Source organism: Pleurodeles waltl, chromosome 5 (genome assembly GCF_031143425.1).
Source record: "Pleurodeles waltl isolate 20211129_DDA chromosome 5, aPleWal1.hap1.20221129, whole genome shotgun sequence".
NCBI classification, from domain to species: domain Eukaryota; kingdom Metazoa; phylum Chordata; class Amphibia; order Caudata; family Salamandridae; genus Pleurodeles; species Pleurodeles waltl.
In genome coordinates, this window is record NC_090444.1 from 1290689836 (window position 1) to 1290711719 (window position 21884).

At 43.2% G+C, this 21884-nt stretch overlaps 1 protein-coding gene across 2 annotated transcripts in view; it reads left to right on the forward strand.

The window, feature by feature from the left end:
* Positions 1 to 21884, forward strand: part of FHL5 (four and a half LIM domains 5) — a 176606-nt gene that overhangs the window by 119239 nt on the left and 35483 nt on the right. For both annotated transcript variants that reach the window (XM_069235527.1, XM_069235526.1), the window contains 2 exons: positions 254 to 428; positions 6150 to 6319. In XM_069235527.1, the coding sequence (XP_069091628.1) occupies positions 254 to 428; positions 6150 to 6319 (345 nt within the window). The remainder of the gene's footprint in view (positions 1 to 253; positions 429 to 6149; positions 6320 to 21884) is intronic.

The following is a 21884-nucleotide window of genomic DNA, read 5'->3' on the forward strand; positions in this document are numbered from 1 at the left end:
TACAATTCACACGTATGTCAATAGATCTGGACTGTCCCAGGCCATTTCTATTACACCTCAAGCTGTAACTCGGTAAGATCAGGCAGAGTGATTTTGCCATTCGTGTTGTCCTTTTTTAAATCGTTTGCTCTTGCGCACCTGCATTCTGAAAACTGTGAGCTCCATCTGATGCCCCGTGGCTGACAAACGTGAATAAAGTTCAGTTCTGAATGGAAAGTCTCTGCTTGACCTTCTGTCTTTCTTTGCCTTCAAGGATCTGGAGTACAAAGAGCGGCACTGGCACGAGGCCTGCTTCAAGTGCGCCAAGTGCCATCACTCTTTAGTGGAAAAGCCCTTCGCTTCCAGGATGGACCTCTTACTGTGTATTGAATGCTATTCTAATGAATATTCTTCCAAGTGCTTCAGCTGCAAGAAAACCATTATGCCGGGTAAGAATCCAATCACTTCTACTTACAAAAGCAGCATTTCAATTTTCGCCGCTTCCTATCGTTTTTTCCATGCTGAAATTAAAGAAATGTGTTTTGGAATGGAATGCATTGACCTGACATTTTATTAGAATGTTGCTTTTTAATGTTCGCCCAGAATTTAATTTCTCTATGAGGATGATTTAATTTAGATTTCAATATCTAAATGCATTCTGGTGCTGTGAATGCACAGAGTGCGATGAGCTACTCACTAGACAATAGAAGCATAACGTGGATAACAAGCATTCACAAAACCAATAAGTCTGACTTTTAATTTTCCTGTTAGGATTTATATTGAGTGCTATTAATGGAGAGAGAGGCAACACCGTGAGGGGTGCCTTTTGACTGATGACTGCGTGTTTTGCTATTCGCTATTGTTCTTGTAATGTAACACATATAAAAAGCACCAGAGTTGCCTACAAATAGAGTAAAGTATTGTTAAAATATTGCAACATTGCCATGTGCGAATGACATTTATGTACGTTTAAAGTTGTCTCTGTGTTATTTGCATTATGAACGTGTTTATGAAAATAAAGGTATAATACAGAAGTATTTAAATTGTAAACTGGGGTTGTTAGTCGTGATTCTGGCAGAGTAGAGACCCATAATGTTATTTCTGATTCTCTTTAGGGGTGGGAGTAAACTCCGTTCCTCTGGCAGAGTTTGCCCACTCCACACTCTGCTAGGATCATGGAGTTCCAGAAAAACTCTGCCAACTGCCATGTGACAGATTTTTATCTCAGGCGCGATTCACCAACATTAAATTGGTGAGCGAGGAAACTGAGTGCTATTAATCAATCATAATACTTGTAAAGCGCGACTAGTCACCCGCTAGGGTCTCCAGGCGCTGGGGGGGGGCAGTAAGTGAGAGGCCGTCGATGAACAGAGGGGGTTAGGTGAAAAACCAATTTTTGAGGTCCTTTCTGAATTGTGATAGAGAGGGAGATCTTCTGAGCTGGATGGGAAGGGAGTTCCAGGTCTTGGCAGCTTGGTGGGAGAAGGGTCTTCCTCCTGCTGTGGCCTTCCGGATGCGTGAGACGGCGGCGAGTGCGAGGTCGGCAGAGCGGAGCTGTCTGGTGGGTGTGTAGAAGTGAAGTCTTTGGTTGAGGTATTCTGGTCCGGGGTTGTGGAGGGCTTTGTAGGCGTGCGTGAGAAGCTTGAATGTGATTCTCTTGTCTATTGGGAGCCAGTGCATGTCTCTCAGTAGAGCGGAGGTGTGGCTGTGTTTGAGGGTGTCCATGATGAGACAGGCGGAGGCGTTCTGGATGCGTTGCAGTCTTTTCTGTATCTGGGTGGTGGTTCCGGTGTAGAGTACATTGCCGTAGTCTAGGCGGCTGCTGACGAGGGCATGGGTGACTGTTCTTTTGGATTCGGTTGGGATCTATTTGAAGATCTTCCGGAGCATGCACATGGTGTTGAAGCAGGAAGAGGAGACTGTGCTGACTTGATGGTTCATTGAGAGTGCTGAGTCCAGGATGAAGCTGAAGTTGCAGGTGTGCTCGGTGGGGGTCGGAGCGCTTCCGAGGGCAATGGGCCACCAGGAGATGTCCCAGGCTGAGGGGTTGTTGACGATTATGAGGACTTCTGTTTTTTAGGTGTTAAGATTGAGGCAGCTCTCCTTCATCCAGGCGGTGACTGCCCTCATTCCTTTGTGGAAGTTGGTTTTGGCTGTGTGTGGGTCGTTGGTGAGGGAGATGATTAGCTGAGTGTCATTGGCATGATAAACTGCCTCCCGGCGAGATTTCTCAATGCACAACGCCGAAACTGGTCACTACCATTAGCATTGAGAAAGCTGCTATTCGCATTGAGAAAGCTGCAGCTAGAGTAGAAAATCTACTCGAGCAGCAGAAATAAGTATCACTCGCTGGCGGACTGCGTGGTGCTGCTCACACTGAATGCCCTAAAAATCAGTGCAAGCTGCACAATGTGCTGAATTTTGCTGCTTGGGGAACTCCTTGGAATATTGCACAGTTTTTAGATAGCTCCACAGAATTCCTCAGAGTGAAACTCTATGAGTTCTGCCCACCGCTAATTCTCTTTGTTTAATGTCTAAGGCACAGGAGATGCAGCATTCATATTTTGCTGACAAGTCATTCTTGTTGATTAGTGTTAAAAAGTGAAAGGAGCTGTAGATGAAGCCAGGACCTGGTTCAGTTCCTTTTTAACCAAACACAAAGTAGGGGTGAGACCACTTTTAGGTCCAGCATACAAGCTCCCATACAGAATATCTAATTCAATATGGTATGCAGTTCCTCTAGGGTCTTCAAAAAGGAAGGAAAAGAAAAGAATAGGGAAATGAGTTTGGTTAGCAGCAGAGAACTCAGATTGGGGTATCTGATTGTTCAGAAGGAAGAGCCCTCACACACTCAAATAGGTGTCATGCTTCATCAGGCAGATCCTCTTTGGGAGGCACTTCAATGCCCAACGGTCCCCTCAAGGGCACCCTTTGCTTGCTGGAGCAGTGGTGTAGCAAAGACCCACACAGGCTCTGTTGTGTGGGGGGCCCCAAGCTCCAGAGGGCGCCTCAGCACAGTACACTGTGCACAGGTGGCAGGCCCCTGTCTAGGTCCATGGGGGAGGGGACCCCCTCAAGGTACTTTGCAGGGGGGCCCCCTCAAGATTTAATATGCAAGTGTGCCAGGGTCTTTTGAAATATGATGCAGTTGTGAAGTGTAGTAGGAGGTGCTCTCAATGTAGATTGGTGTAAAGTGAGTTAAAAATAACTAGGAGGTACCTGAGTAAATGTAATATGAGTTCCTTCTATTATGATTAAAAACAGTGGGTGGCTGAATATGGAGACAATGGCCCAAGGCAGCTCATAAACTGATGTTAAAATGGGTCAACATGTTTCTTGCCAATGTTTGTCGTTATCGATCAGGGTCATTTTTCAGAGCCAAAAACCTAATCTACTGGTGATTGGGGAAGTGTAAGTGAGTTATTACCAAATGTATCTAATCACTTAAAACACTAACAAATCTCTCAATGTATGCAGTATACTAGGTGATGTCAGGAAACCAGCCAAGGTCTGGTGCGCTACTGACCCCTTAGGTGGTGGCAGAGACCACACTAGCTGTGAAATAAAGGAGTCCTACGCACCATGTCAGTGGTGACCTATGCGCCAGAGGAAGAGAGGGGTAGATCACCTCTTACCATATTTAGGCCCTCATCACAACTTCGGTGGTCTTCACAGAAGACCGCAGAAGTGGTGGGTGCCAATATACCGCCAGTGCTGGCGGTATTTCTGGCTCCCTATTTGGACTTTTCTGCTGGGCCAGTGGACGGTAACATTGTTACTGTCCGCTGGCCCAGCGGAAAAGTCACATCAACATTGCTGCCGGCTCGTAATAGAGCCGACAGCAATGCTAATGTGCAGCGGGTGCAGTAGCACTCATCGCGCATTTTACTGCCCGAAAGGACGTAATTTGCTTGGGGCTAATTATGTTCAGATTTTCGTCAATACTGGATTTATTTCAAGGAAGAATTTGCAGAGCAAACCTATGATATTGGAATAAATCAGATTATTGTTCTGATGTAAATCACGGCAACAAGCAGAAGGGCATTTAGTAGAAGTACTTCTCATTTATTTTCTTGACCAATTACACTTTAGGTAGATTATTACACAAGTCTTAATTTTAAATAACCACAATCGTGGCAAATCTGCTGTGGAGGAAGAGTAGTAATACCTTTCTTCTTGTAAATTATGTAATTGCAGGTAGTTGCTGTATAGTGGCAACTAGCATAGTGTAGCTTTATTAAAATGGAATGCTTTATTGTTTGTGAGCGAAAGGCGGGTTGAATTAAACAGCTCGCATCAGTGTGGAAATAATTTGTAGAATCTTTTCTGGTTTGTACTAGTGTAATTTTGCTCAAACATTTGGGCCAACCGACCAGTACAAAATATAATTTTTGCATTGTTCAAATGGTAGAATCTTTAGATCTATTTACAACTGATGAATACAAAACATAATTTTCGCATTAGTCAGGTGGTGGAATGTTTATTGTCTATTCACAACTGACAATTGCAATATATCATGTTTTCATTGATCAGGTTTTAGAATCTTTAGGGTATATTCAGAAAGGCATCTTGGAATATGTAAAGTAATATTCGTCTAATACTCTTTCACATACTCCTACTTGCCTTTGTGGATTAACTCCAAAGCATCTAAAATGGGAATACCATTTTAATATTCAGGGACTAATTATATACAATTAGTACAGGCTCTTTTTACACTTTTAGGGAGTTGGATGTTTGGGGGTCAATTCACAAAGGCACACAAGAGTATGTAAGTAGAATCTTTAGGGTATATTCAGAAAGGCATCTTGGAATATGTAAAGTAATATTCCTCTAATACTCTTTCACATACTCCTACTTGCCTTTGTGGATTAACTCCCAAACATCTAAAATGGGAATACCATTTGAATTTTCAGGGACTAATTATATACAGTCAGTACAGGCTCTTTTTACACTTTTAGGGAGTTGGGTGTTTCGGGGTCTTTTCACAAAGGCACACAAGAGTACGTAAAAGAGTACTCCTGAAATACAATTTCCCATACTACTAAATGTTTTTTTGTGAATCTCCCCCATCTTTTGTTCTTACCTGCCTTGGCAAATGTAGGTGCAGCACAGCTGAACTGGTCTCTTTCTCAAGGTCTGTAGTAGTTACATTACATGTGATTCTTTATGAATACATTAAAGTTAAGTATTAAGGCCCTCATTAAAAGTCTGGCGGTCTTGAGACCGCTAGACTCGCCATGGCGGTCTCACCGCTGCGGAGCCGGCAGTGAAGACCACTGTATTACGAGTTGTCCTGGCCCACCAGTATGGTCGCACCTCCACGGCCAGTGGTGACCACCTCCAACCCGGCGACAGGCCTTGGGCTGCCGTCCGGATTACGAAGTTGCACACCGCCAGGCTTTCCGTGGTGGTCACCCCGCAATGAAAACCCTGGCGGTCATGCACCCGGCGACAGGAATCCCCATTCCTGTTGCCGGCACAAGCACCCCAACACATTCACACACATTCATACATGCACCCACACACATCCACGCACATGCAGACATGCACCCCACTCATTCATGCACTTGGTACATACACCCCCAATGGCTCGTACAAACATGCACACTGGAACATGCATACACACACTTACACACACTCAGATACACCCATTCAAACACGCACCACCCCTCATTCACAAGCACACAAATATTCACATACATTCACACACCTGCATGCACACTAAAGCACCCCATTCACAGACATACACGCACACATACATCCCCATTCACTGACATACACACACACATACACCCCCATTCACTCACACATACATGCACACACCACACCCCCACACCCCTTTGCACACGATCCACTTACCTTTTCCGGAGAGGTGGTCGTACGGGAGGGGATGGGTCCAGGTGGTGTTGCACCGCCATCACCACTATGCCAGCAAGACTCTGCCGATTATGGCTTGTTATACAGCAGGCAGAGTCTTGGTGGTGTGGCGGTGCTGGTGGTGGGCCCACCTCTGCACCCGCTCTGAAACTGGGATGAGTGGCTTTGTTCCTTGGAAGTTAGTGCATTTCTGTGTGTGTCGTGCATTATTCTTTAAGTGAGACCTACATTTACATGTATGTTACACAAGAAAAGACTATTGATCCATAAATTTGTAATTTTTCTTTCTGCAGGATCACGAAAAATGGAATTTAATGGAAATAATTGGCATGAAACATGCTTTATTTGCCAAGATTGCAAACAACCCATTGGGTCAAAGTCATTTATTCCCAAAGACAGCGATGACTACTGTCTCCAATGCTTTAAAAAGCACTTTGCCAACCAGTGCAGGACCTGCAAACAGGTAAATAAAATAAAACACACAAACCTCACACTGTGGACCCAGAAATGATTGTGGCTTATGACTGGATTCATTGTGACTCATCTTCAACCTTCCACTCAGAACACACCACACATCAGGGAACCCCACTGGCACTCGATACACAAGCACATTCAATTTAAACTCCTCACTCAAACATTAAAAACACTGCACAATATTGGCCGCACCAACTTGAACAAGCGCATCTCCTTCCAAGAACCACAAAGACTCCTCCACTCTGCCAGACTCCTACTTGCATACATTCCACGCATACACAGAAACAAATCTAGTGGCCAGGCCTTCTAGTTCATCACCTCCCACTACACATAGGAGTCTCCTTCTAATGTCTTTTTAAATGTATTTATTGGGATCTATAAGAATATCAAACAGTGCAAATAATACAGTCCCCAGGCCATACAAAGTCAGCTGCACATTTCACATGTAGTACATTTTTTAGATATAGTTCTCTCACATAGTTTTCTGGAAAAGAGAAGAGGTAAGCATGCCTGCATTCATTTTAGACCAGTTGTAATGAACACCAGTGCACCTCCTCCATTCCTCAGTCTCCCACTACCTAGGGGCCCACAGAAGTAACAGATTTATCCTCAAATGGAGGAGAACACAAGGGGGTGATCACACAGTGCCAGTGCAATCCTAAACCATGCACATACTTACCCTGCACCCAGTAATAGTATAGCTCCAAGTCAGGTGCACTCAGTCTGCCCTGGTCAAATGGTAAGATCAGCACCTCCAGGATAGCTCTCAGCTGGTCCACGTCAAGCTAACATGGACTAATCTAACAGAGTCGAAGAATGCTCTAGCCAATGGGAATGTAATTTACAAAGAGATGGAGGAACTTGGGCAATACTATCATTTTTATGATTATGATTCTCCCAGCAAAGGACAGAGGCATTCTGGACCAGATCAGAACATGCTCCATTAGCCACGCAAGATCTGTGCCATAGTTTTCTTTCCACAGCTGTGTAATGTCCTTGTCAACTCATATTCTCAAATACTGGACAGCCGACTAGCCTACTTCAGTGGAAACTAAGTTGTAAAGCAAGTTGTTGCTATTTTCAAGCAGAAAATCTTCGACTTGAACCAATTGATTGTGATTCCAGTGACAGCACTAACTTTACGAAATTCATGCATATTGGGTTCTAGATTAATTTCAGTGTCCTTCGCATGAATAGTCATGTCTGCAAACATTGATATCCAAGCCATCGGGCTGTGTAGTTGAGACCGTGATTAACATGGTGTCGCAAAGGAGCTGCAAGTAGCTCCATGGCTATGGAATACAGAACTGAAAACAAAAGAAGCAGAGGCAATGCAGTTTATGCAATGCCTAGCAGTAGGCATCTCATATAGCGGCTTGATCAACTGAAGGAAAGAAACTCAGTATTACGAATTAGTGTAAAAAATATTGAAGCTCAAGAATATGAAGCTCCTGCTCTAATGTATTCAGTCACATTTTTAAGCCTAAAAGACCCCTAGATTCTTTGACATATCATGGAGATAGGCCTTGAAGGACTCCCATAAGGTGCCCAGAGACCTTACCGATCCTGTATTAAGAGCAAAGAATTCTATAATATCAGATTTTATTTCAGATATGAAAAGTGGGTCTCTGAGAGCAATCCGAGGCAGTCTCCAATTGAAAGCTCAAGTCGATGCATCAGTGAACTGCAGTGGCAGCACAGTAGGTGCACGGTCAGAGAGTGTCTGAGACAGATGCTTGACAGTATCTCTCATAGCCAGCCTATAATCAATGCATGACGAGGCATTGCGCACAGCAGTGATGCACCTGCCCTCAGTCACCCAGGGGTGTCTATCTTGCCAGATAATGGTTACATCATTTTTCGCCATGAAGAGAGTGAGAGTTGTCTAAATCTGGATTTACCACCATATTGAAATCCCTCCCCAATAACTTTTGAGTGCCCAATGCTATGGATTTTGAGCCATATGGTAAACAATAAGTCAGGGGAATCAATATTCCATTCATACACACAAACAGTAGTAACGGTCTTACCCATAAGAATTCCATTAATGATAAAGGATCAGCTATTGTTATCACAGAGCCAATCCAGGGTTTGCCACAGCACCCCTTACGGATTGCAATAGCAACACTGTATGCATACACTGAAAATGTAGACACATCTGCCTCTCCAATCCATCCCACCTCAACATCCTCTTTGTATATTCTGTAATGAGTAATTTCTGCAGTAGTCCAATGTCTGTATGTGTATCGTAAGATACATTAGGATCTGCATAATTTTTCTCATTTAGTTCATGCCCCAAATATTCCAGGAAAGCAATATAGTCTCCACCATCTTGCATTGCATAGTAGGAAATTGCAGGTAGCACAGTTGGTTTCTAGGGAGCAGCATAGCTCTCCCTTCAATACTGCAAAACGCAAGGGTCATATATGAAGCTATTAATGAGTAGTACTGCTCTGGCCTACAGGAGCCAATAATAAAATGATAAAGAACAGCACACACCGACCCACTTCAACACACCCAACCTGCTGAAGAAGTACCCTTAGCCATAACTACAGAGAGAAATAAAAACACAGGATCAACGTGGTCCCTTTTCAACCAGGTGAGATACATCCTGAGGGTAGCTCAGAGAGCTGTGTTTAAAACACATGCCTATAGACAGTAGTATGGGGACAACAAACATATCACATGGAATTTTAGGGTGAACCGTCTCAATCAAAATGCCAAGTGTCGCAAGTCCCAGGACCTCATCAAAAATGAAAGCTTAATATAGAAAGTCAGGCATTCCCAAAATATCAGACACATCAGTGGACACCAACTTGTCATTGTCACTAAGACAATGGCTATTACCATTTACAGCAACAGAACCTTTCTCTGAAGTCTTAGATGTATGCCAGCAACAGAACTTCCTAACCAGTTTGGAATTTGTGAAAAAAATAGTTTTGCCATCAAGAGTTACTTGAATCTAGGCTGGGTAGGCATAGGGCAGACCCACTTTTATTAGCAACCTCTTGATGGGTCAGAAGTGTTGGTGTACAGCCAGCATGGCCATGGTGTAATTGAAATACAGTGAGATTTTGTTGCCCTGATAGTCCAGTTCACCTTTTTCCCTTGAAAGTTGCAGAATAGTATCACAGACTTTAAAGTGCAGGAATCAGGCAATTATTGTGCAAACTGGTGCACCTGATGGGAGCGATGGGCCCATAGCCAGTACGCACACTCCAAAGAGAACACTGCGGTCAGCTAGTCAGAGAAAAGATATTTGAGCAAGGTCTCCAGGTAGTCCTCAGTCTTGTTCGTGGCTGTAGACTCCAGTATTCTCTTTATTCTGATGTTGTTTCTCCTGGAGCACACCTCCAGGTCTTCATTTTTAGGTTGGGATCACCTCAAGCACTCTCCATCTTCAAAAGCTGTTAATTTTGCATTGCAGCCCCATCCTTAGTTTCAGATACTTTTTGCTCAAGGTGGTCTAGTCTGTCATGATATTTAGCAATTCGGTCACCGATATGGTCTAATTGATTTGTAAGTGTATTGAATTTGGAGTCTTTGGTACAAAGTCTACCTTGCCTGTAAGCAAACAGAGATTTTATGGCTATATCTGTGGGTAATTCACTGTGGCTCATAGTGGATGAGCGCTCGTCCCCATCGTCAACACTGACAAATCATGAGAGGTGCTTTTTTCAAGTGACAGTTTGGCTTGAGCACGGTCATGTTTTCCCATTGTGGGTGGTTACACGGGATCTTAAGGAGTAAGATGGGAACCCCAGTTCCCGGGCCAACAGTCAGGTGCTTGGCCGCTAGTCTTATAATGACTCACAGGGAGCTCGTAGGCCTCGCCTTACCCAAACTCACCCAGTGGGCACAGGAATGCCGTACTATACACACAACTCAAATTGGGGCAAGATGGCAGCAGTTTCTAGCACATTCTGCAGCCCCAAAGGTAGAGGTGCATCTTTGCCAGGGTAGCTGAAGCAGGCATCCATGGATCTATCCCCAGAAGGACTCCTGTGCCATGTCTTCCCACTGCTCCGGCAGCCTCACAGATCAGGAGTGAAGCAAAGTGAGCTGATGGGGTCCCACCGGACCTCTGCCAGTGTAACTGTCTCCACAACTGAAGCGTGGACACTTGGGGCAGCCAAGCTCCCCCTCCCACCTCCAAACGGCAGGCACTCAGCTGCACCCTGAGAGCTGTCCCACAGTTGTCTCCATTCAGTGCTTCTGAAGGCCCGAGGCCCCCCGCCTTTTGGAACTCCAAGAGACCGCTTTCACCTTGGCAGTCTTCAGGGAGGAACCTACCTGTTTACAGTCATCTCCGGCGGTATTGATCAGGCCTGCCACAACCTCCAATGCAGCCTTGTCTTTCCTGCTTCCCAGGCTGGCCCAAGGTAGACGCTAAATGCTAGGCTTTGCAGGCCCAAAACAGCCAATCTTCCCCAGCCACAGTGCAGTTGCATTTTGACGCAAAGAGGCTCCACAGTGGCATGTCCCAGCAACTCGCAATTTAATGTTTAATTGTTTTGATGCCCAAATTACTGTTGGAATATGCACCCAACTGGCTGAGCCTCACTCTGTGGTGGCCATTTTGTGGCCTGACTGTCTGGGCTCTCCCTATTTTTCACATATTGAGTTCTGCAAATACTAATGACATGGCTCTTCGAATAACCACACCCTAAGCATGGCTTGGCATTCTCAACTGCTCAACACTAGGATATCCTCCTGGGAAACAGTGCATGTTACAAATAAACATAACATAACATAACATAACATAATTACAACAATTTAAGCATAGGCTACTGTGGTAATCTGTTTCCCTGTGGTTGTCATCACCCTTGCTCAGGTCAGAATACATGATATGTTTTTTGGAATGGGCATGACTAACAGATGGATTAGTTGGACAGGAAACTTTCAACAAGAAGGGTGTAGGGCTAGTGAAATTTCTGTGTGCTCTATAAGCACTGGCTGCATAGATAAGATGTTGCCTCTCAGTGGGGCATTTGTGTGTCACGTTGTCTGTAGCATATACCCTAAATCAAAGGAGCTCCAAAGAGAAGAGAAGAGAAGAGAAGAGAAGAGAAGAGAGAGAAGAAAAACAAAAGGAGGGATGTGGCAGGAACTGCTGAAAGAAGGAAAGAATGAATAAAAGAAAAAAGAACAAAAGGAAATGCTGGTGTGTGGGACCGAAGAGAGAAGCAAGGAAGAGGTGTGGTTGGTGAGGAAGGAAAGAAAGAAGGAAATAAGTACCAAGGAAGGAACAAATGAAAAAAGAGCTAGGGGAGAAAGGAGCAACAGAAGGAATGAAGGAATGAAAGCAGGATGGAAGCAAGAATGGATGGCAGTAAAGAAGGAATGAAGGCAGTAAGGAAGTCCACAGTGGAAGGGAAGTTGGTATGTAAGAACTGGAATCTGGAAAATGGAATTGGAGTAATAAAATCACTAGTAATTAATCATAGCATTACCTTGTTATCCACTTTCTTGTCTCAGTCATTATTAATGTGAAGCAGTACCAAAGCAGGATTACACAACATCTCTGAGAAACAAATGGACCACCAGACAAGGTGGCCAGCAACTCATAAATTAAACAATGATGTTTGACACTGACTCCACTTTCCCAGCAGTTCTAAAAAACAGCACTCAAGATGTAAAGTGAGATGCCCTACACTCCACCCCAATCACACCTTCAGTTGGCAACAAGACGCAAACATCAAGGGGTCAGCTCAGGTGGCAGCAACATAAATACATGGCGGAAATGCCCCCATTGTCTCCACCCATTATTCTGCTATGTCACAGTTGGAACAGCATTGAACCACCTCTGGATGGAACTAAGTAGCCAAGTCAAAAGCAGCAATGTACCAAAATATCATGGCCTAGATATCAACTGACAAAAGTATAGAGTCCTAAATACTGTTTACTAAAATATTGTACTATGGAATTAATAATAGAAAATCTAACCTTAATTGAGCTTTATTTTTGTAAGTGATGGTTACACCACAGTTTTTTTGTCAAATGATTTGACAAGGACATTCTGACATTAAAAGCAAATTAAATGACTGCAACCAGTGACTCAGAGTATAAAGTGAAAGTTAAAGGCCATGAATGTGTGGCTAAAATTAATTAGCTGCCTGTCAGTCATAAGAAGTTAAGCAGTGTGAGACAAAAAAGCACCTGGAGGATATCCAAATTGTTAGGACAGACATTCTCCACAGTAGCAGGGTCCACAAAAAAATAGAAAGCTCAATCTACTGATTGCATTGAAAGAGGAATTGACTTCAGTGACCAATCATGGACCACGGTGTGCAAAGTGATCTGAAAAGAAAAGGTTTGGATCAAGTGAAACCAGGGGCTCTAACTCCCAAACGCGATGAGACAAAGTGAATGCCAAAATAAAGAGCACCTGAAAGGACAACACCTGCAGAAAAGCAGAATTAGGAAGAGAGAGAGAAGCAGAAGACACTGTAAGGCTGACAAACCCAAACCTGATTGAGACTGAAGCAGAGACCCTGTAGGGCTGACAAAACCAAGCGTGAGCTTGGGATTTGACAGTGAAATAAGAAAAGCAGAACCCTTTCAACAAATGGACAGCTAAAGCACCAGTCTTTCAGATGCTGCCCCAGGAGTCCTAGAAGTCTGAGGTGTCCACTCGCTGGACCTGGATTTAGTATGGAAGGAATGGAATTATAAACTATATATTTGATAATAATATGTCAATAAAAATATACACAAGATATAGAAGTCTTCCTGGTAGGAACCCTAAATCAGTGCTTGTCTCACACACAACCTTTTTAGAGAAAGGGATGTACTGGTTCTGGTGGCAAAGAGATCCACTGATAGAATCCAGAACTGGGAAATATCTTTTGGCGAGACACTCCTGTAAAAAGGACACTGTTATTGGTCCTGACCACTACAGACTGATCCTTATGGAACTGAAAAAATTTCAACAAGGTTGGGCAGATAGCAGGCAGTGCTTTCATATTTGAAGCGTGGGACAGGGACAACTCATGCTACTGGTAATGAGTTGAGAGACCACCCATGTCACCCCTCCAACCTAGTCCGGAAGTATCTGTGGTGAGAAAAATGTGCTATGGTAGAACCAACATGAACTTCCTGGGCAAGTTCTCTGACAGCAACCACCACACCAGTTCCATGCAGGTCATGTTTGCGCTAGGGATCAAGGACTCCAGAATCTGACTTGTGGGATACCAGCATTAGAGGATGTGATGGGAGTGCAACCCCAAAAGCTGTGTCCAACTTGTTACAAAGATTGTTGCTGCCCGGAAAAAGAAGAATCAATATGGAATGAAAATCCAATACCACAGAAGCCACAAATGAGGCCAGAAGCCGAATGAAGACATACCATGTTGCCCTGAACATGCAGCCAGATGCTAGGAGGGGCCAACTACTGCCAAAGAAGTGCCTGTAGGTAAGAGTTCAATTTGGGAGCCAGAACTACATGCAGGAACACAGTAACTCATCTGTCACATTATGGCAGAGATGAAATAGTGATCCTGCATTGACTCCAGATGAGATGTGGCAGATCGAAATGGGGACCATGGGACTGCAAACCCTGGAAAAGTTCTTCTCATGCTGGGAGATGGACCCCACATGTACCATCCAATCGCCCAAATAAGAGTTGACAGAAATTCCCCCATAATGGAGGGCCCTGATCAAAAGGACCAACACCTTTGTGAAGAATCAGAGTACCCGGAGGCCAATGGCAGCATCTGAAATTGAATGTGGAAATCCTCCATTGCAAAGCAAAAGAAGCTGAATTGGTTGGAGTGCAAGGGGTCATGATCATAGGCATCTGTCAAACATAGTGATGTGTGTATGTCTGTTTACGCATGATATTTCTGTGTAGAAAACCTAGCCATAAGGTAGGAGAGCACTGTACATGGTCAAATACAAGCATAGAGTCAAAGAGTTAAGAGAAGAGGGAGTTGAGTTGTAGTCTGTTGATTCATTGTGATGAATGTAATGACATCACAAATTCCCTGGTTAGAACAGAGGAGTCATGGACTGTAAGGTGTCAATCTTGAAGTGGGCAGTGGATAGAATTTTTTTAGCAGTCTGGATGTTCATAATTATGTGGGACATCCGATCAGATTCTCCATCAGAACATTCCTTCCTTCCTGGGGATATAAACTGTGAAGACTGCCCTCTTGTCTAAATGTTCCTACAAAATAGTCCTTTTGAGCAGCCCAAACCCAGTCCAGATAGGATGAGACCAAATACCTGGAAACAAGTTGGTTCCACAGTAATTACAGTCTGTATCTCTGATTACAAACTGCCCAATATGTCTGTCACTGAGTTATGCCACACAGCCAGTGAAGATGTCCCGACAATTCCCACTGGGAGCACATGTCAGGGGTACAGCCATGAAGGCTGAATTTTCTTGAGATGGGCTATATCAAGACTGCGTCCTTTCTGTTAAAATGACATCTCGATGCATGCAGGATAACTTGTGAAGGGAAAAAGAAATTCCTCAGTAGAAGGAATAATTGAAGCCCTTTGAGAGAGCTGAGGATGTAAACTCAGAACGTTTACTGGTCAAAAGCAGCAGCAGCATGTGTTTACGTACTTTGAAGGTTCTGTGCAGCATCTCATCAATGGACTACCGAAGCGTGTGACTTCAAGAAATTGAAATTTCATAACCCATCCATCTGAATATCCTCTAAACCTCAAGAACTATTGTTAAGCAGCCAATGTGACACTTCCACCAGCTGTGTGCAATCTGTTCACTCTCTTACCAGAGCAGGTAGCTCACAAACGTCTTTGAAATGGGACAGGGACGTACGGGTGGCAATGCCTTTTGTTGGGCACAAACGATACAATGAGCCAGCCCTCCTGACTTCTAAAGTCTGCTTTCAAAGAGTCAGACCTCATGACTTTTAAAGTCTGCTTCATCACAAACATATTAACAAAGATAAATGTAGACAATAGAAAGTTACAATTATCTCATTCAAGGATGTATTTAGGTGAATGTGCTACTCAATAATGACACTAACAATATTGTTTGCATACTACTATCGAGGACAGAATATCAAGGAACAAAAAAATCAAAGGATAAGTGCATAGAGGAAAGTTTAAAGTGACTAACCCCAACTCCACATCTACATACCTTGAAGACAAGTGCACTGCTTGGGGGGAGTAAAAATCTAGTCTTACGTACCTGTCAATATTTTAGTTTCAGTATTCTGTTCCATCAATACTGTTGATTTGATATTTAGAGGGCACACCATTTAGATCAGTCCCGCTGAAATCCCTTCTGTATTTTCGACACGTTTTGAGGAACTTTGTACCTCTATTGCATCTGTCTTTATGTTCTAAACGATTTTAGGATGGGGCTCTCAAGAAAATATATTGTTCCCATGTCGAATGCCGCTGACCCACGACTCCGAAATCTTCCCGTAACTCCTGAATTTCAAATAACTGTGTCTGAAAGTGATGTCTTCTTACTGCTTAAAATAGCAAATTGGGCCATGATCTATCAAAATCCCCAGTTCTTTCCTTCCTCAACCTCACTTTTTATTAATCAGGCCTAACAAGAAGGAATATTTTCCCCTGCCTTAAAACACACTGTAGCTATTTCTTTGACACACAAAGCACTTTGTATCTGACTTTGATGTAAATGACCATAGCAGGCATCTCAGTGCTACATTAGAATCTGCAGAGAGTAACTATAAGTAGACTGCTGAATCATCCTAAATAGATCCATCACTTCGACTGCATTCAATCCAGTTTTATCCAGCTCTTGAAAATGAATCAGCTACTTTGGACTTGGTCAATTAGGTATAAGAAATCATCGATGGGTGGGGGTATGAGGCTTCTGGCTTTATTAAACCTCTCCATAGCCTCAACATACTTGACTTCTTAGTTGATTGCTTTAAACAAGTGATAGATATGAATGGATTTAATAATTATTGCCAGAAGCACTAGACGTCACATGAGCGGCTCCCCAGAGGTCTTCTTTTCTTTTTGTTATTCTAACATCTGTCTGAAACAACTCATAGGCTTGATTTCGTGCTATGGCTTGTACTGTCATACTTTGACGTTGCAAAAATTATGGTCATACTATAGGTTAACTGGATTACACTGGACTACTGATCCTTTACTTATTTAGCCCCATTTCATTGGAACAAGCTTTCACAGGAAATGCAGATGTCTAAATGTTTTTCCTTTTTTAAGAAAATTTTAAAACGTTGCGATTTTTAACATCACTGCTTGGTGTATGCCGCTGTTAATGTCTTTCAGCGTCAAGATGCTCTTATGGGAGTGGGTAGCTGTGCTCTATAAAAATCGTAGCATAACATAATATTATATTGAAATTCTTTCTGAGTATGGATGATCACAGGATCGTCTAATAGCAGATGGCTCAGCATACAGCAGTCAATATGACATGGAGGCTTGAGAAAAAGCATGAGGGCTTCCCCAGGTATTACAGGGTATATATTACATTGGCCCTCTTGTGGAATCCTGAATGATCTTTTCATACTCTTGCATACTACATGCCAGCATATTCTTCACAAACATCTCGAAGCTACAATCTTAGATTATCTCCCTGGAAGACAGTTACAATCAGCTGACCTCAAAGTGCTTGCCATTGCCGTCAGTAGATTTTCATCATGCTGGGATGGCTGGTTGGTACATATGGGTACTATAAGTTGGATGCTTTTCTGTATGTTTCTGTATGTTGGAACCTATTCTTTTAGGCTCTTAGGCAACATTTGTGTAGATCAGCATCATCAGGTAGCCTTGGCTATGTAAGTGTGCTATAGAAATGCAATAACATAACATTACCTCTTCAGACATGTACGTCATCAACATTCCTTGCTCTTGAAATGGAGCTACAGTGTTACCATAAATAAGGGGACTAAGACCTATTTGTGGTCATTTTAAGGAAGATCTTAATTTGGAATTTAGCTGTCTACAGCTATAGATTATAATATATGCCTTACTTCCATTTACTGCTCTTCTCACTTTTCCATGGCTCACCATTTTACTAGGTTTAATGATCTAGCAGGAATTAATTATTTCTCTTTTCCCATCTCTCTTCTTTTATTAAGTATCTGCCATGTCACCTTGTTTGAAAGTATCTGTTGAAAACCCTGATCTTATTTATCCCAAATCGATCAAAAGTACTCAGATCCATGGGGCCTCTTCATGAAAACGTTTTTGGACTATGTAAAGTAATGTTGCTTTGTATACTATAAAATGCAATTCACAAACCTCGGGCCAGATTTCTAATAATCACGTAGCTTTTCTGTGTGTCCTGGTGGCAAAGATCTTTGGACATATATGGATGGGATTTAGTAGTAAACAGGAGATGGACAAAGTGAAGCAGTTGAAAAATATGAAACAATTATTATAAAATGGGAGGGGTTAATGGAAACTGAAGGAGGAATTTATGGAGAAATATGTTAATAAGAATGCTCACCACATATTAATTTAAAGCTGTTACAGTAGTACTACTGTGTTGGAAATAGCCATTGGGCTATTAAATGTGTTGCTAGCATGTGTAATAGTCCCTCAATTGTCCTCAGTGGAAACCAAACACCCCACTGCAGAGCTTGACTCTCACAGGGTAGCAAGGTGGAGTAGTGCAAAGGCCTACTCAAGGATGGTGGGGTGGACTACTAATCACCAATCACTGGCACGCAAAAATAACACTCAATAAGTGATTGTCTATTCAGTAATTTGTCTTTAGAAAAAGAACTACATTTATTACATACACACTACTAAATACTACACAGCAATTTACAAATTTACATGACCGATGGAATATACCGTACATGACATAGTGTAATCACGGGTGACCGCCTAGAGGGGTCACCCAAACATACCAAGTGAGTTTCAACAGTCATTGTGTAATCACAAGATATTACTTGGGCATGAATCATTGTCATAATTGCAATAATGATGGATCAGCAAACATATGCAATCATCATGAAAACCTAAAAAAAAACATGTATCAGAGATAAACTTTGTGTTTGTGCATTCCTTTGTATACTTGGCATTAGACTGTAATGGTCGGAACAGCCACTAGAGGGCATCATAATAAAGATGGCCTGTTGTAAAAACATTGTAATGTAACCATATAATAAGCCCCTAGAGAATGTAACCGCAGGAAAACAGCATTGTGGAAACATTGCATTGTAACCATACATTCAGTCCATGGAGGGCATAGCCACACAAACAATGCATTACACATTTTTAGGCCTTCTAAAATGTAACTATACACAAAACCCCTATCAAACAACTCCCAGCTGTAGAGGAAAAGCACCAGCTATGGGAGAGGTTGCAAATGAATAGCTAAGCAAGGAAGGTGATTGTTTTGCCCCCAGAACTTAGGGTGAGGACCTTCAAAGCAAGAGTGCGTCGTGCTGAACAGTCTGGTGGTGGTCTCATTTGGTGTAGCTGGACTCCTGCTCCCACCAGATACAGAGGAGCACGGTGAGCTGGCCAGGCCCCAATCCTGTATGTTCTGTGGAAGCACAACGGTGCTTCACTGCTTCTGGGAGCACTTGAGTGTATAGGGATGGGGTCCCGGGCCTCTTGAGCATTACTCTGCCAAAGGATGGGGTCCTCAGGTGAGATGAGAGAAGGGGAAAGGGACCCCATGCGTGTCTTTTCCACGAACACTTGAGACACAGCTTTCTTCATCTGTCCTCCAGGCCCTGGTCCACCCCGGGGGAAAACGATCAATAGACAGATGAGCTCAGAGGGAGAAGAATTAGGTCAGAGGTTACCAAACTTTAGAATGCCTGAACTCAGGCCCTGTTGGGCCGATATGGAGATCTTGATCTCATTTCACTCCTGGTGCTGAGATCTATCCACAAGGGGCAGTTGCAACAACCCTGCTCACCTCCAAAGTGGTGCAGTCCACCAAAATCTCGTCCTCCTGGCTCCCTGCACCAGTTTTCCTTTGTGGCTTTGTTGGTGGGTGCAGAAAAGTCCAGGGCTTCCACCAACTGGTCCTTGGGGAGACCACTGGTCCTGGTGGCAACTGGACAGAGTCCTGGGTCCTAAGTGGGGTTAAGGGGATTCCTTCTTCCAGTTCTCCATAGCAATCCCAGGATCCAGCAGCACAGTAGTTGGAAAACCCACAAGCAAGAGAAAGTCTTCCCTTAGTAGAAGAGTTTATACATGGAGGGGAAGGTTGCAGAAGACAGGCACCCCTAGCCAATCCTGGATTGCCACATCACCTCTCCACCCCTGTCCCAACCCTTGCACACAACATGCTGGAACAATTCATAATGACATCTTCCAGGAGCCACTGGTCACATCAGCTCCTGGGGTCCCAGCTCAAACCCTCGCTGACATCACTACCAAGGACTTATACATTAGAATTTCAAAGGTGCCCCCCCCTGGTTGCTTTGCTCGAGTTGTCTGGGTACTCTCCTTTGTTCAGTGGGCTTTGGCAGGCCTAACCCTGGTGCAGTGTGAGAGCTGGGTGATTGATACAGGTCATTCTGTCCCACCCCTTTCCTCCTCAGGATCTAGGAAAAGTAGTGCTAATTGCTCCTTTTCTGTGGGGTGGCCTTTGTTCCTGCTGCTGGAGAAAATTACATTACTGGACACAGCAGGGTGTCAAAAGGCCTGGGCTTTGATCCTGAGCTGAACCAAGAAAACATGTAAACTCTGAATGACTCACAAGATGCACAGTTATAATTTTGGAAGTTACAAATTTGATTTTCTTTGATCTTCTCTAATTCAAAATGTCAGTCTATGCAGGTGTGCTGCTTTACTCTTCAGAATATCAAAACTATGCACTTCAGGATATTTTAAGGCACAATGTAAAGCAATCACTCTCAAACACCTTCGTAAGTAGAATAATCAAGTTTATTTAAGGGGCAAGTTCTCAGCTAGCAAAACTAAACCACACTAATATATATATATTTATACATCAGGAAAGATATAAGCGCTCTGTGAATAATTGCAAGAGTAAGTGCATATGATACAAGCACACACAATATACCTCAATGCTCAATAGCATGAAAATGACTGCAAGAATAAGTGCATATTACGCGCGCACACACAATATACTTCAATGCTCAATAGCATGAAAATGACTGCAAGAATAAGTACATATTACGCGCGCACACACAATACACTTAATAAATTGAAAAGCTTCACCGAAAAGAGCGTCTGCATCCCTCCGCCGTACACAAAGCTGGGGAACCCAAATCAGCTAGCACAGGGAGCCTCTGTTCGGGACAATCAGTCCTCCTGGCGTTGCGTCCAACCCAGAAGAGAGTTCCCCTGTGCTAGCTGATTTGGGTTCCCCAGCTTTGCGTACGGCGGAGGGATGCAGACGCTCTTTTCGGTGAAGCTTTTCAATTTATTAAGTGTATTGTGTGTGCGCGCGTAATATGTACTTATTCTTGCAGTCATTTTCATGCTATTGAGCATTGAAGTATATTGTGTGTGCGCGCGTAATATGCACTAATTCTTGCAGTCATTTTCATGCTATTGAGCATTGAGGTATATTGTGTGTGCTTGTATCATATGCACTTACTCTTGCAATTATTCACAGAGCGCTTATATCTTTCCTGATGTATATATATATATATATATTAGTGTGGTTTAGTTTTGCTAGCTGAGAACTTGCCCCTTAAATAAACTTGATTATTCTACTTACGAAGGTGTTTGAGAGTGATTGCTTTACATTGTGCCTTAAAATATCCTGAAGTGCATAGTTTTGATATTCTGAAGAGTAAAGCAGCACAAATTGGCGTAGTCGGCAGGATTCGAAAAAAAAAAAAAAAGGGAAAATGCTTAATAAGATCAAAGCGAGCTCAAAAGCAGGTTCTCATGTAGCAAATCCAGACATAGAAATACCGGGGTGGGAAACTGCCCCGTATAAACTATTAGCTCAGGAATGGTCACGTTGTGCTGGTTTGTGTGAAAATTGGAATGCGTGTATGTTGAATGTAGAACCTGAAGATCTTCTTATATGTTTACAGAAAGTTTCAATTGACAAGGGAAGGGAGATTTGTGCGTTGGGGAGGCGAGGCTGGATCTTGCTTTCTGCGTACCGAAAGTTGTATGAAAAATGTTTACAGTTACAAAAAGACCACAAGCAGCTGGGGAAGGAGTTAGTAGAAGCCCGAAATTCCTCTACCATGCTAGCTTGTCAAAATAAATTATTAAGTGATAAGTTGGAAATGTACCAACTGGTTGCAGATAGAACGGCCGTTAGCGTAGCTAAATATAAACACAAGAAACAAAGAGGGAAAGTTAATAAAAAGAAGGTGCATTTAGCTATCTCTCAGGCAGGATTAGCCTTTGACCCTGAATTTTGGGATGGAAACATCTGGGATACATCTGATTTTTCAGATGGGTCCGGGGGCGATGACTGCCAAGATGTTAGACAGGAGAAGACAGAGCGCAGGAATGTTGTCCGTGCGCAGCCCATATATCGGCGAAAGTTACAGCATAGCCCAGCTAATCCTGGAGGGGTGATGTTGGATGCCCTGGAGGATTATACACAGCAAGAACTAAGTGATGTGATAGACAGATTTCGACAGAGGTCTGGGGAAACATTGCTTACGTGGTTGGTG